The sequence below is a fragment of the Anoplopoma fimbria genome, chromosome 17 (genome assembly GCF_027596085.1).
Source record: "Anoplopoma fimbria isolate UVic2021 breed Golden Eagle Sablefish chromosome 17, Afim_UVic_2022, whole genome shotgun sequence".
Taxonomy (NCBI): domain Eukaryota; kingdom Metazoa; phylum Chordata; class Actinopteri; order Perciformes; family Anoplopomatidae; genus Anoplopoma; species Anoplopoma fimbria.
Genome location: NC_072465.1, coordinates 528,489 through 543,039, shown reverse-complemented (window position 1 = coordinate 543,039; position 14,551 = coordinate 528,489). Strand labels below are relative to the sequence as shown.

The following is a 14,551-nucleotide window of genomic DNA, read 5'->3' as shown; positions in this document are numbered from 1 at the left end:
TGTTTAATCTGTGTAACCAACTGACCTTAGATAGGTGACCAGTAGCTATTCCCGCATGACTGAGACAATTACAAATAAATCCCAGAATAGTACTTTTTCAAAATATTTTGAGTATTTTCTTCTATTGCTGCTGTAGACAAGCCCGGTCACTTTTACTGTGTGTGCGTACTGGGCTCTCTAGCACTGCCTGTTGGAAAAGTGTACATTATCATCACTGCTACAAAAATAAATGTTCTAAATCTTAATAGTGAATCTTCTTACAGTTGTTGCTCGTCTTTGATTTTTAATATTACCTGTTTATTCAATAACTTTTATTATCTTTTGTTTGTTTTGGTCACTCTTAGGCACTTTGTAAACCTGGTTAAAAAAATAAAAAAATCTGAAACAAAAAAAGATCTGATAACAAGTGACCGATTTACACCAAACTGTTCTTATTTGGTCAATTATTTTCAAAATAATCTATAGCTGATGCATCTGTACGTTAGCTGCCTTGAGAGCATTTAACTGATTACAATGATAAAAGGATAAAAAAAAATCACTAAACTAATAATGTGCAAGTCATCCAAGAGGTGAATTTCCTGCTTGTTTTAAGAGGAAGGAAGTTGCACTCACTGGTGATCTGTGATCAAATGTCTGAGGCATATTGTTCCTATTTGCTTTCCTGTTACAAATTTCTGATTTCTCACCAATAAAACATTCTCAAAAAAGAAAATATAAACACATCATTCAAAGCAATTAAAGCTTTCCATGTTAAAAATGTACAATGAAAGATTCAGGCCACAGATAACAAGCAAAATGATACCTTAAGTCCCTTTCTCACATCTCCAGGCGTGCACATTCTTCAGTGTATTTCATTTCATTTCATTTAAGCACTAACTACTTGTCTACAGCTAGATTGATAACAAATGCAGGATGTGTTGTTGCTCACAGTACAGCTTTTTGTTGAGATGAGAAATGTAATGTTTAAACAGTAGATTGGACTCAGAACTTAGTGTATACAAGTTTAATATTTTGAAAAAGCTTTACTACAGAATTTAAATACAATATTCTGAAAAATTGGCAAAATAAAACAAGGCTCTACCAGGAGAGTGTCTACATTACAACATGGAAACTGTCCAAACAACAAGTAACACCTGTTACTACCTTTCTCCAGGATTTAGCTGTAGTCTGTTTAAGATTCACATTTCAGGTCAACATGGCCGTTGTCTGTGTTATTCGTGGTAGCTCTACTGCGCTTCATGAGATAAACTGTTAACCACTGTTAACCAAAGATGAACTGCCGGGATCGGTTCGGCTGCCAGTGCGTCCTGTATGTTCACTCCTCTGCTAGATGGAATTCAATCACTGCGGTGTCATCTTGGCTGCTTCAGCTTTTATAAGTGAGATGAGTTCCAGGTTAATGAGAAACACAAAGCGAAGACCTGCAATCTGGAGGGACAGATACAGTTTGTTAGGGCCATGTCTCACTCAGTCACCACCACTCAAATATATTCAATGGTTGACATCCTCCACACACCTCCACCACTGAGTTATTGTTGAGTTTCCACTTGTTTCCCGACAAGACCGGTCTGCCATCTATGTAGATTGGTCGTCTGCCCTCATTGGCGATGAAGAAGTCTCCGTTATTCTTCAGTTTAATAATTCCTGTAGACATCAATATGATTAGATGAAAGCCATTTGAAACAATTATTAAGTTTCAACATGAAAAGAAATTAGGAAAAGAAATACACTGGTATTAGTCTCTATTAAATCAGTTTTTGATTCAAAACTATTAAAATGACTTGACCTTTTGAACTCCTTGAGATACAAAGTCCTTGCTGGGCAAATTCTGCATACATGTGACTCATTATGAATGAAACTACCCCAGATTTGGTTTCTAAAACTAGCTGCAGTCAAGCCCTTATAACATGAAACAAAATGTACATACAGACTTTCGACCAGTCAAGTATTATCAAGTATTAACCAAGTTCCTGGAGAGTACTACATCCACAGCATGGAGTTTTTTTTGGAAACTACAGCAGAAGTGAAATCTAGACCATGGCTCCACTGGTTGAAAATGCAAATATGGTTCAGTGGAGATGAGCTATATTTTATATATCCATAGCAATATAAGGTGATATAAAGTTACAGCCTGACAGCGTACAAGTTTATTCACCTTGTTTTCTTGATATCTTCCAGGCAGGTCCCTCAAGCGACAGATCTACATCTATCGGTTTGTCCTTGGTCGCCCTGCCCAACGTAATCTTTGTGAACAAAAATAAAAGGATCATTAGTATGATAGTAAAAAAAATAATAAAATCTTCACAGACAAGAAATTCCTCTCACTGTTTCCCTTTCACAGACATAAAACCTCTACATTGCCCGTCTGTAACAACTGCTTCTGAAAGATTTCTTACCTCTCGCGATCTCATGAGGTAGCGTACCATTCTTCCTCGTAACGCTGCCAGTGTCTGGTTGTCAAAATCAGGCATGCTCATCCCTGGTGACACACACAAAATTATTTAGTCCCACTTAACTGGATTTCTCAAAACAAATATACCTATAAAAGCCATCTGCTTGTGCTTGGTGAATGAAAGTTTGCATACCTGTAATACTGTCCACAAGGACCTGCCAACGAGGCAACTCCTGCTCCAATTGTCGGATCTCTTTTTTTTGGTGACGATCGGAAATCATCAGCTCTGAATGTAAAGATGAAGGTAATTCTGATGTAAGGACTTTATGTAAACAATATACAGATTATCAAATATTTAATTGATGTTGTGCAATATGAGTTGTATTCAACTTGTTTTTTCATAATCTAATTTCTTACCATGTTCTAACACCTCATCTCTACTCTCCCTGTGTAAAAACAAACGCAGAAAAAATTATCAGCATTTAAAATTCATGGACATACAATACTTAAGTGGCGAATATGATAGAAATACTTTATCAGCAACAACAAAAACATTACATTAATACTGCCTTACTTTAACTTTACATCATCAACCATCTGCTCAGCATCAGAGAAGTTGAGGACTTGGTCACCTTTAGGTAGAGGCTGGACTGCAACACACAATGAAAGCCAACAAGACAATTACAAACAAAACTTACACTCATTAGTTTATTTAGGAAATCAGCACCAGGAGGTTTAGACTCACAATTTATTTCATAATTGAATGTGTATCTGAGTACAAAGGTGTTTTTTGTTTTGTTTTTGCAATACGGCTAAATAAAACAAAATAATGTATTCAATGCTTTGTATAAGTTAAAGGGCACCCCAACGTACCGCTCTGATCATCCAGTAGGTAGTACTGCTTCAGTAGCTGCCAGTGTACCAGCATGCTCTTGGGGGTGCGAGATGGGTGAAAGACACTGGGGTGTTTGCTCAAAAGTTCCAGGAACACATCCAGTTTAGGCTGACTGGTCTGTTCAGTGACAAATGTAATACAAATTAGATTGTGAATGCAGTAGTCAAATGTGTTCAAACACTATGTTATATGCAATGAGCTGGATACACAAAGGCTTTTCAAAATGCATTTAATTCTTAGGCATTGACTGGTAACTTAAAGCTTGTTAGATTGTTTTAAATTCAATGTTTATTTTACAACAACAGTGAAACTAAAGTACCAGTTTCACTTACTGAACCAATCTTAGCCAGCAGTCCCTCCTCAGCCTGACTAAAGAGAGCTTTGCTTTGGATTGCTGCAATGGCCTCTGGGTGAAGCTGACGCATGGCCTGCCACGCCAGCCTAAAAAGAGAGACAACAAAGTGAATTTAATGATGTACCTAATGTAGAAGCTTCAGAGGGGGTAGGTAAAGCTGCTGCTGGGTAAGCCTCTACTTACTTTGAGATGACAGGATCGTAGAGGAGAGCGTACCACCTCTCTTTAATTTCCCGCAACGTAAAACGACAGCTGAACTTGACCCCCAAATGAACAGAGGTTAGGTCTGTGGTCTAGAGACAAATACAGACACATTAGATCATAAACTAACAAACTAGTCATAACATTAATTACTAAACAGTATCAATCCTTTCAGACAATGGTTTTAACTTTTATACTACTCACTTGCAACACTGCATTTATAAGGAGAAGGTCATCGGTGGGTTTCCATCTTCCCAAGTCTTTAGTAATATGTAGAGGCTGCTTGCTTTTCTTTACTCTTTTGGTGATGGGTGCAGGGTTAACTACCATGGTGAGAGGCAGAGTGAGAGCCATTCCAGATTTTGTCACCTGACAAGAGGCACATAAAATATCCATCAAACCTCTTTAACTCAATCTTCTTTGCCATGAGATCCTTACAGAATGTGTGGGCTCTTAGACCTTATGTACCTTCTTTTTCTCACTAGATGAAGGTTCACTCCCTGAACAGCGCACGGGCTCTATGACAGGAGGGCCTTTGACTCTACTGGATGACTTTACGAGACTGCTCTCCACCAGTTCATCGTCAAACTTCTTCCTCTTTATTGACCTAAGGACATAATTGTGTAAAGAAGTATACAACAATCATCATTTAAACATTTCCAGATGCACAACAGAAAAACAAGGTAATATACTTGTAGCAGCATTGATCAACAAATGAATGCTATTAAATCCAACAAAATACATTGATTATGCGATTATATAGCTGTAATAGTTTAATATACAACAGCATAACTCTTACCTGGATGAACTTCTGCGTTTGGGAACACCAATGCCAAACGCTTGTGTTGCTGTCCTTTTTACATCTTTTACCCCAAGTGACTCTTCATCCTCGGACCGACTCTGAGCACCAGCACCTGCCATCGCTCCTCCAACCACTGGGTCCCCGGCTTGCATCTGTTCGTTCACAACATGAAACACATCAGGGAATAATCCAGACATTCCTCAGGAGAGAGTAGCAGGATTCAAAACATGATGAAACTATACATCCTGTCAGTGGCTCAGGTAATAACCCTTTCACTTGGTTCCACAGATTTGCATTGTCTATGGAGCACTTATTGCACTCGTATTAGTTGTTGCACTTACTGTATTTGTATCAGTTCGCTGCACTTATTGAATTCGTATTAGTTTACTGCACTTATCCTATTCGTAGTAGTTTGTAACACTTATTATATTCGTATTAGTCTGTTGCAATTATTGTTTTCGTAGTAATCTGCCTCTGCACTATACTTTTGCTCTGGTTTATGCTTTAAGATGCTTGTTTAAGAAAGGAGATGCACTGATGACTTCTGGTGACTAGTAGTTCTCTTGAATACCTATGTTGAATACACTTCCTGTAAGTCGCTTTGGATAAAAGCGTCTGCTACATGACTGTAATGTAATGTAATGTAATGTAATGTGAGCATAAGCTTTAGGTTTATCCTGATTGCATAGTTATTACACTCCAACTATGGTCTGATCTATTTGGCTGTAAATCTTGGTTTAATTGTGAGATGAGCAGGAGGTCTGTGGAATAAAGGAGTATATTATCTCACTTAGACACGCAGTTTGTTTAATGGGCTTGTGTAACACCCATGTGTAACACCTCCAGTCATTCATTGATAGTAAACATCTCAACAACAACATCTTCATGAGAGCTCAACTGGAAACATCACAGTTATACCCAGACAGACGGATTTACTCCTAACATGAAACTAAAGTCTCCACGATGTTACTTTACAGCTGTGAGTGTGAGACGAGGTTTAGGTGTTTGTTTATGTGAGTCAGGGCCGGAGTGGCTAACCGACGTAGCTAACCGACGTAGCCTTTGTTTACATGTGTGTTAGCCACGGCACCGTCGCTCTGCTTCACTGAGGAACATCTCACACGACACAGCAAGACACCTTACCCAGACAACACCTGCACCACAGCCTGTGTGGTTAAACAAACCAATTTGATATAAAAAAAAACACAACGCTCGTTTATGCTAGCTAGCTAGCATTAGCTTAGCTCAGACGCCGACTCACGATAGCGTTACTGAAGTATCCGGTTAGCACCGCTGCCGTTAGCTGCTGACTCACCTTTACTCGCTACTTTCCTCCTTGTGGTATCTGATCAGTAAACTGAAGTCTGTGTAATCTATGTATGCCTTTGATAAGCACGTCGGTAGCTAGCTACATGGCTAACTGGCTACATGGATTTGACGTATGCTGGTTAGCATTAGCTGCTCTGCTGCTGTGTTTTCTTCCTGCGGGTCGTTGCCGCGGTTTGTTCTCCACGGTGCGGCAGCGCCCCCATGCGGACTGGAGGGTAAATGATCATAATAATAATAATAATAATAATAATAATAATAATAATAATAATAATAATAATAATAATAATAATAATAATAATAACTTTATTTATATAGCACCTTTTAAAAACAAGGTTTACAAAGTGCTTTGACAGACCAGCCAGCAAGACAGTGCATAAGAAACAAAATGAAATAACAAGTGACAATCAAATAAATAAATAAAATAAATAAAATAAATAAAATAAATAAAATAAATAAAATAAATAAAATAAAGTGATAATGGTAAAATGTAGTAAACAAATATAAGATAAAATACCAAGACCAAATGAAAATGAACCAATAAAACGACGACATCACATAAAAGCCAATCTATAAAAATGTGTTTTAAGAAGTGATTTAAAAGAGATTACTGATTCTGCAATTATTCTGTGTTGTGGACATAAAACATTGTTTTAAAGAACACATTTATGCGTGGGGAACTAAAAAAGATAAGACTTATTTTGTTTTTTATTTAAATCTATTTAAATAAAAACGAAAAAAGTCTTTAAACACAGTTTTAGTTAGTCTATAGACTAACTAAAACTGTGTTGTGTGTTTGCTCGCTTGTTGCTTCAGGGCAGCATTGTGCAGTCAGGACACTTTTGTTTGGGTTATATGCTGAAGTGCTTGGATGCTTGCAAATGTAAATAAGCTTTTTTTGACACAAGCAGTCGAACAAAGCCCAGCACAATGTAGTGAAATTTAGTCTCTGCACTTAACCCATAATGATATTATGAGGAGGGGCAGTGACTACAGGGCCCAGGGAGCAGTTTGGGTTTCAGTGCCTTGTCCAAGGTTGCACATCATAGTTCATCACTTCCAGTATTGCGTTGATTGGGTCCAAATTATGGATTGCAGCAGCTGTGGGACCCACAGCTGCTGCACCAGAGCTCCCCCTACACACTCCATATGGTCATGTCACATAAGAACTTTGATACCCTGTGTTTCTTAGAAACGACTATGTGCCTGGTTTCGCAACTAAGAACACTCGTCTGATCGGTTGGACCTAATCTGTTGCAGCTGATGGTGTTAGAACTTGAAGCAAATGCTGAATCATGACAGAGGGGATTTCCTTTTTTGTTAAAAAGACAGGTGGGCATCACATTATATTATTGATGTAAACTGGATTCTCATTGGTTTGGCCGAATAAAATCAACAAATAGGCAAAAGTCAAACTTGAAACCATTTAATGACACCTTCAGTAACAGTTTTAACATGTTACATTATAATAAATACAGAGTGCAGATACTGAAGTTTATTACATTTACAAAGTGGTGGTACATTACTCATAGTAAGTTTAAAAAATAAAGACAGATAAAGTTGCATTGTGCTGCACTGTTGAATTGTTGCACATATTTACATTTTAAAGACAATACAGACAAAGCCAGGGTGCAGAGTGGCCTACATTTGGGATTTTAAACAGTGGTACCATGCATTCCTACACAGAAATAATAAAAAGCTGCCGTTTTACAAAAAAGGAACCCATCACTTAAGTTCACCATAAGCACCTTATAAAATACACTTTAATCAGTATGTTGAACATCATATCTCCACAAAACTCTCACAGAAGCTCAATAAGAGCTGAAGAAACAGCGTTTAATGTGCCAGTCGGAGACTCTCCTATTACTCGAATCATTTACAGCACACTTTGTATATCAGACTCATTTAGAGAAACATTAATACAATGAAATATCTGCTCAGCCAGGACAGACAGGAAATTCTGAATATAGTTTAGAGTGCAGAAGATTACAGGTCGTAATCAGATTTAGGAAGGGGTTACTTGAAAATAAAAATAAATGCTTAAAATGCGAACTCACTTGCTTTCTCTTGGCCTCTGTGCAAAAAGTGCTTCATGGTGAATTTAGTGTAACAAAACCCACAGTATTACATTTGGAGTTACACCGCTCCCAGAGTAAAACCTTAGTGAAGAGCTGTCACTGTTCATCCCTCATTCATTTGTCTTTCTCCACACGTCAGCCTCCACACACTGGGTTACAGGTACGGAGGGCTTTGGCCTTTTGTCGTGTCAAAGGTTGACGGTCCGCTCTAACGGCGCACAACAGACTCACGGCTGCTGTGATAACTCTGTCTGCCAGCACTCTCTACTGTGAAGAAACCCACGTTCTCGTTCACGTAACTGATCAGCAGAGGATAGTGGGTCATCGTTCAATAAACTGGAGGCTAATGACATTTTCAGGAACCAGAAGTGTCCTTGTCATGGGCTTCACGGAAATCCCTTCTGGGTCCGGCTTCACATCGAACTCTATGAGAATCTAGAGTGAGCAGAGAAAACAGATGTATTCAAGGGTGACTGAATAAAAAAAAAGTGCTCATCATGTTCTTAGTGTGAGCTAGTGACTCTTAACTGAAATCCCTGGATTAAGTAATCAAATTAATTAATTAGGAACTGGATTAGCAAAACGGTTTATATCCCCTTCTTTAAGTTTAAAATGCAGCAAGAGGATTTGTCGGAAACGCGACATTTTCTGACAAACTGCATTTAATCTAAATTAATCTAAATCACTTGTTAAATAATCTGTGTACATGGAGAATTCAATAGAATGTGTTACAGTGTCTTGAGATGATATCATTTACATTTTACATAAAACATTTTTGAATAACTGACTAGAGGTTAACATTGTTTTTGATTTTTAACAGATAATGAAAAATTCAATTAATGATGAATATATGCATTTTTCTTTCCAAAAAACAGTTTTCATTACAGTAATAAGCCAAAAGAAAGTCTTCCTTGTCCTATCACATACTACCTATTTATGTCAAGGTCTTCTCAAGTCCAACCAACTCACCCTGGTAAGAGCAAGGTAGAGTTCCAGCTCAGCGATACGACGACCTATGCAGCTGCGTTTTCCCACCCCAAATGGAACAGAGGCATACGGGTGGTGAGTCTGGTCCTTGTTCAACCATCGATGTGGCTGGAATTCATCTGGCTTTGTAAACACCGCTGGATCCCGCGATGTTGCAAAGTGGCACAGGGTAATCAGAGTCTGGATGGAAAGATTTTACAGTCAGATATGTGTAACTTTCACATTTAGCCATTTGAATCCATCGCAGACCACACATTATTTCAAAGTGCACAAAGTCCTTCAACACACTCACATTTTTAGGGATGAGGTAGCCTCCAACCTGGATGTCTCTCTCTGTGATGACTCTTGCATTGGCAGGAATAACTGGGTACAACCTGGGAAAAAAAAGTTCAATTATATGAGCAACATAAAACAACAGATTGAAAACTACATCTCTTCAGGAAACTAATTACATTTTTTGATTTATACCTGAGCACTTCTTTGACTGTGGCCTTCAGGAGAGGCATGCGGGCCACATCTGCTGCCTCCGGTATGCTTCGACCCTCCAGCACCCTCAACACCTCGTCCCGGAGCGCTGCCTGCACCTCGGGGTGACGGGACAGCTCGTACAATGACCAGGACATGGTGCTGGAGATCTGAAAGGACAGGTAGGGTGCACGAGAGGTTGATAAATCAGGTAGAACACTTGAGAATCCCATGAAGAAATGGACAAACTGATCTTTCTTACTGTGTCGACTCCTGCGAGAAGCAGCTCAGTGACGTTGCTGTAGACAGTCTTTATGGGCAGACCAGTCCGCGACAGGAAGTAGGTGAGGTAACGGCCCTCCACCTCCTCTCCACGGGCAACCTTCTCTGCTTCGGCCGTCAGACGCTGGTCAATGTGACCTTTTGCTAGAAGAACAGAGATTAGAGGTCATTATGACAGTGAGGGTGTGTGGTGTGCAATGCAGATGCTGAGACACAACAGTAAGACCTGAGCTTTCTGATGTGATCTATATTAAGTTGATATCAAGTTATCTTCCTTAATAAGTACCAAAAAACATGCATTAATTGCACAGTGATTGTTAACAAGATCTGATTTCTTAATTTGGTGAACACACCTAGTTTATTTTGATCACACTTTGATCACGGATGTTCAAGACTTCAGTGCAGATGATCTTGTAGTGCGTGAGGGTTAAGGACTTTAATCTCCTGCTTCCTGATCCATTTTGCACCAGAGTGATTATTTTAAACATGTTCGATTCAGTCTTAACGTACTCTAAGAGTGAGTGGGGCAATAACCCAGTGCTGAGTGGAAACCAGCAACAGCCAATAAGAAATGAGAGAAAATAATCATAAAGTGTGAAAAGACATACAGTAAGTTTGTTCTGGTTACATGTTGTAGTGAAGTGGTAGCTTGGACAGGGCCTTTTCTGAATGTCCCTGCGCGTACATTTTTATTAATGTATTTGATTGTCTGTTTAGGTTCATTCTTATATCATTTTTTGTAAAATAGTGTCATACATACATACAATCATCACTATAAGACTTATATTTCCAAGTAGGGGTACATTTTGCTACCCTTTTCCAATGCTGACACTGAACTTGAATGATTAGGAGAAATGACCTACCAAAGTCAAACATGTAGTCCCAGCACTGACAGAAGATGTTCCAGGGTTTTGGAAAAAGCTGGTGCAACCACTTCGGCATGGCCATTGTGAGAAGCGTCATGACAAACATGGTGTTGATCGACTGGATGAAACGCTCGGTCTCTTCTGGCACGACTTCATCCAGGCAACCGATTCTGGACTCAAACAACACTGAGGAAATGCCTGTCAACGAACAAAAAAAAAGTAAATGAGGAGGTGAGAAAGACACGGCACAAGGACTGACAGAAATGTACCATAATCTCAGGCTGCACAGCGAGATGAAACCACATCTTAAGCTTCTCTGAAAGTATCAACAACAGTGCTGACCCAGCCTCCACTCAACACTGCATGTAGAACGGCCCTGATTAGGAAATATTCTACATGAACAATCATTTTTACGATGACAGAGTAAATGTTGAGAGCTGTGCATGTGAACACACAGCAACTGCACTGAAACCGTTTTTAGTCTGGCAGAGGAAATATTAATGAATGAATGTAGTTTACTCATCACACACGAATAATTGCTGAGGAGCCTTGAGGCTGGGAATGAGGGAGCTTATTATTATTGAATATGATGCAGTCTTATAGGTTATACTACTCAAAAGTAGCTTATGAAGTAAAGAATTCAAAAATATATATTAATTACAGTCATGCATTAGTGACGATAAATATAAAATATATATATATATATATACATATATAAAATAACTTAATACTCTGAAATAAACAATTCATTTTCTCCTGGTAATGTCTTTGAATGCAAGACTCTTACATGTCAAATTTGTAATTTTGTATTTGCAGAAACGCTACTTTAACTTGTTTAAAGGATCTGAATACTGAAGAGGTGAGCTAAAAGTAAGAGTTAGTTGTTGTTGATCCATGATGGAATTGTTGAAACTACAGGCTTTGACAGGCATCTATGTTAAAATAAATGTCACTCTTATCACATAGTATTGCTTCGTGCATGTGTCTGGCCCTAATTACCAATGTTTACACGGTGTGGTACACCCTGTAGTGATGCATGATGCTGCCTCGCCTCAGAACACATGAAGCCTTACCCTCAAGGCCAAAGCGATAGAACTCGCTGGCGATGTCAGTGACGAGGCCCTGAGATCGTCTGCAAAGGCGAAGTTTGGCAATGAGGTCACTGACCACACCGTTCAGGGTTTTATCGTAAGCTTCCACTGCTTTTGGTGGCAGCATGTGCTTCCCCAGGAGACTCCTCACCGACTGCCACTCCTCCCCCTCACTAGGAACACAGTAAAAATGAACAAAGGCCCATGTTAGTGTAGCATGTGTGAACACACAATTCAGCTGCACTAAATCAGGGTTTCAAGAGGATTTAACTGCTAAATAAAAAGGTTCTGTCCACTTTATTTAATTTAGAATTAGAAAAAAAAACAGATTTTTCAAAAGTAAGAGGGTAAATCATTTAAAGTCCTGTTAGTTCTGTTTTACTTGTAACCACAAAAGAGGGGGGGTTTCTTGATAACTGCGGCTTATTATTAATGAAGTGCGAAGAGAACAGATGTCTTATCTTTGATTTTAGTGTCTTTGTTTTCAGTTCTCAGTTACTTTATTACATCATTCAGTAATGCCCTATGTTTTACTATGAATTTACAAATCATTCAAGTTTACATTTAGCTTGACACTATATTGTGACTTAGGAGAGAGAAGAAGAAGTTATACTCACGATGTCAGTAGTCCATAGTGATGTCCTCTGAGCTTCCTGTAGTCCTTCCAGGAGGAAAGGTCAGAGCGCATAGGGTGCTGGCCCTCCTGCCTCAGTACCTGCTCAATGAGCGCTGGATCAGCCACATGAACTGTCAGGATGGGACCGAAGCTGGCCTTCCACATGGGTCCATACCGCTGCAGTCCTTCCAGCTAGGACATGAGAGAGAGGGGCGTCTTTGTGAAAACCCTGCTGACTACGAGCTCATCTAGTCTGGAGCCCAGTGAAGAAAGGAAGATGCATGCAGGCTTTTCTAATCCAACAATGATCAGATCATCTTCACTGAACTTACATAACTTAATAGGCACCGTTTGATCAGCCAAATTTTCCAATGTTGATAACTGATGGCTAAAATAGCAAAAACATTTTAACAGACAATAACGTCTAAAAAAAGGGAAATCTAGATTTAAGCCCCCTACACTCAACAATATTTTTCACTTCACTTTAAGCTTGAGTAGAATTGTTTGACACTAGAAGGCTGTTGGAAGGAGGAAATCTGATTTGTGCTCGACTTAAATCTTTGTGTTTTTCCTACAACATGCACCCCATTCGGTCATCAGTATTTATATATATATATATTTTTATCATTTAGCCCACTATTGTGCAGCCTATATTGAATGCATTCATATTAAAATGCAAGTATTGTAACTATGCATACGTGTCTTTAACTCCATCCCTGTTGCACATCATCCTGTTACCTGTAACTGGTGCAGCCGTGACAGCCCCCTCCTGGCGAACAGGTCCCAGGCGAAGCTGGCGACCGACGGTCCGGGCATGTGGTCCAGCGGCCTCAGGGCCTGCGGCTCGGCCCACCTGTCCATCCACCTCAGCCGAGGGGAGGCGCTGCGGCCGGACACTCTGAGGGCCTGCTGCAGCATCCTCCTCACGGTTATCATGTGACGATGGCCGGCTCTCTGGGAAGGCGGTGCTCATCTTATACTGCCCGGCTGGAGGCAGTATTTATATCACACGACCTGCTCCTCGAACCCGCGGAGATAAAGCTTTAAATCTGGACCAATCACGGGGCTGGTAATGCAGCGCTGGCCCCGCCCCCGTCTGGATGAGACTGTGGGGGCGTGGTCTGAGAGGAAGGTGTGTCCAATCAGAGGGCAGAGCTCGGACCATCCCAGAGGCAGCACACGTGGAGGTCCTGGATAAATAATACATGACTTCTCTGTAAAGAAAATCACTACTGAGGCTTATCTCCACCCCTCCTCCCTGCAGCACTTTGCTCTCTGATAGTCCAGCAGACAGAGTGTTATAAGTGATCAGCACATGTGGTGGTGTGTGCTGCGTAGAGCACTTCACCCTCACCTCAAGGCCAATGTTATTAGTCTGTAGATCCCATTGGTGTAGCCATTTGGCCGTTCTCACTCAGCATCATTAACAGGCTTATTATGAATAAGAAGAGGCCTGTCGGGGGCCCACAGTAACGAAGCCAATGGGACATTATTTAAAGCTTAACCTAAAGAAATAAGCAGGGACAGCCTGTGTCTTTCTAAGACCTGGGGGGGCTTTGTTTACCCAGCTATGACCAATTATACTGCTAACCTGGTGGGTTTTGTAGCGAGGGAGAAAATCCTGACCTGATTTTATTGGAACTGGAATTGGTCCAAATCACCATGTGTGTGATGAGGTAACGAGGCTGTAGCCTACTCAGAATCTGTTGTGACATTTGCTCCCATATTCAGTTTGTTCTATCTAGAAATCTTGGATCATCCAGTTTCACAGAAACACTGAGGATTGATTGGCAATCTCAGCGGGATGCGTGGGTCACACCTCAGCGTAGGATTTACACTTGACTGACTGTCTGATCCATTCTGGTATTTAAACTTGTCCAGTGTTTGCAGGTTAAGCCTGTTGAGAGGCATCATCTTGTTTCCAAGAAAGTCCTGGCAAGTCCCAAGGCTACATCTTAGTGCAACAGCATGACTATGTAGTTAACTAAACTTTACAAAATAATTTACATTAATTAATAATTTTGAAAGTAATCACTAAAAGAAAGGGCAACTTCAATAAGGCTAAAAAAGAGGTTGTAGATTTGATGTGTTACAGTAAGTTATTAAAAACCAAAGAGTCTTAAACAAAAATGCCTTTTTATAATCAATTTCTGCAGAGGCTGAGCAAAACAGTGAGTGTTAAATGTATTGAGGCA

At 39.9% G+C, this 14,551-nt stretch overlaps 2 protein-coding genes across 2 annotated transcripts; both read right to left on the bottom strand.

Annotated features, from left to right (window-relative positions):
- Positions 1–988: 988 nt before the first annotated feature.
- Positions 989–6,160, bottom strand: mcrs1 (microspherule protein 1). The gene is made up of 14 exons (XM_054617163.1): positions 5,961–6,160; positions 4,643–4,797; positions 4,312–4,450; positions 4,048–4,212; positions 3,826–3,935; positions 3,620–3,728; positions 3,266–3,404; positions 2,967–3,042; positions 2,810–2,838; positions 2,586–2,678; positions 2,397–2,479; positions 2,156–2,243; positions 1,517–1,644; positions 989–1,428 (listed from the first exon to the last, which is right to left on the bottom strand). The coding sequence occupies exons 2-14, from the start codon at positions 4,795–4,797 to the stop codon at positions 1,342–1,344; spliced, it is 1,401 nt and encodes a 466-aa protein (XP_054473138.1). The 5' UTR covers positions 5,961–6,160; the 3' UTR covers positions 989–1,341.
- A 2,094-nt stretch (positions 6,161–8,254) lies between these two features.
- LOC129105820 (25-hydroxyvitamin D-1 alpha hydroxylase, mitochondrial) lies at positions 8,255–13,318 on the bottom strand. Its single transcript, XM_054617025.1, has 9 exons — positions 13,095–13,318; positions 12,358–12,548; positions 11,723–11,913; positions 10,647–10,847; positions 9,764–9,927; positions 9,505–9,671; positions 9,329–9,410; positions 9,019–9,216; positions 8,255–8,484 (listed from the first exon to the last, which is right to left on the bottom strand). Exons 1-9 carry the CDS (start codon positions 13,290–13,292, stop codon positions 8,371–8,373), a joined length of 1,506 nt encoding a protein of 501 aa, XP_054473000.1. The 5' UTR covers positions 13,293–13,318; the 3' UTR covers positions 8,255–8,370.
- Between the last annotated feature and the right edge of the window lie 1,233 nt (positions 13,319–14,551).

Bases quoted from the DNA above. Each gene is read 5' to 3' on its own strand.
- mcrs1 (XM_054617163.1), bottom strand. From the start codon at position 4,797: ATGCAAGCCGGGGACCCAGTGGTTGGAGGAGCGATGGCAGGTGCTGGT. The intron at 4,451-4,642 runs GTAAGAGTTATG...TTATGTCCTTAG, and splicing joins AAACGCAGAAGTTCATCCAG to GTCAATAAAGAGGAAGAAGT. The intron at 2,839-2,966 runs GTAAGGCAGTAT...GTTTTTACACAG, and splicing joins GTTGATGATGTAAAGTTAAA to GGAGAGTAGAGATGAGGTGT.
- LOC129105820 (XM_054617025.1), bottom strand. From the start codon at position 13,292: ATGATAACCGTGAGGAGGATGCTGCAGCAGGCCCTCAGAGTGTCCGGC. The intron at 11,914-12,357 runs GTGAGTATAACT...CTGTGTTCCTAG, and splicing joins CACTATGGACTACTGACATC to TGAGGGGGAGGAGTGGCAGT. The intron at 9,672-9,763 runs GTAAGAAAGATC...CTGTCCTTTCAG, and splicing joins TTCTCGCAGGAGTCGACACA to ATCTCCAGCACCATGTCCTG.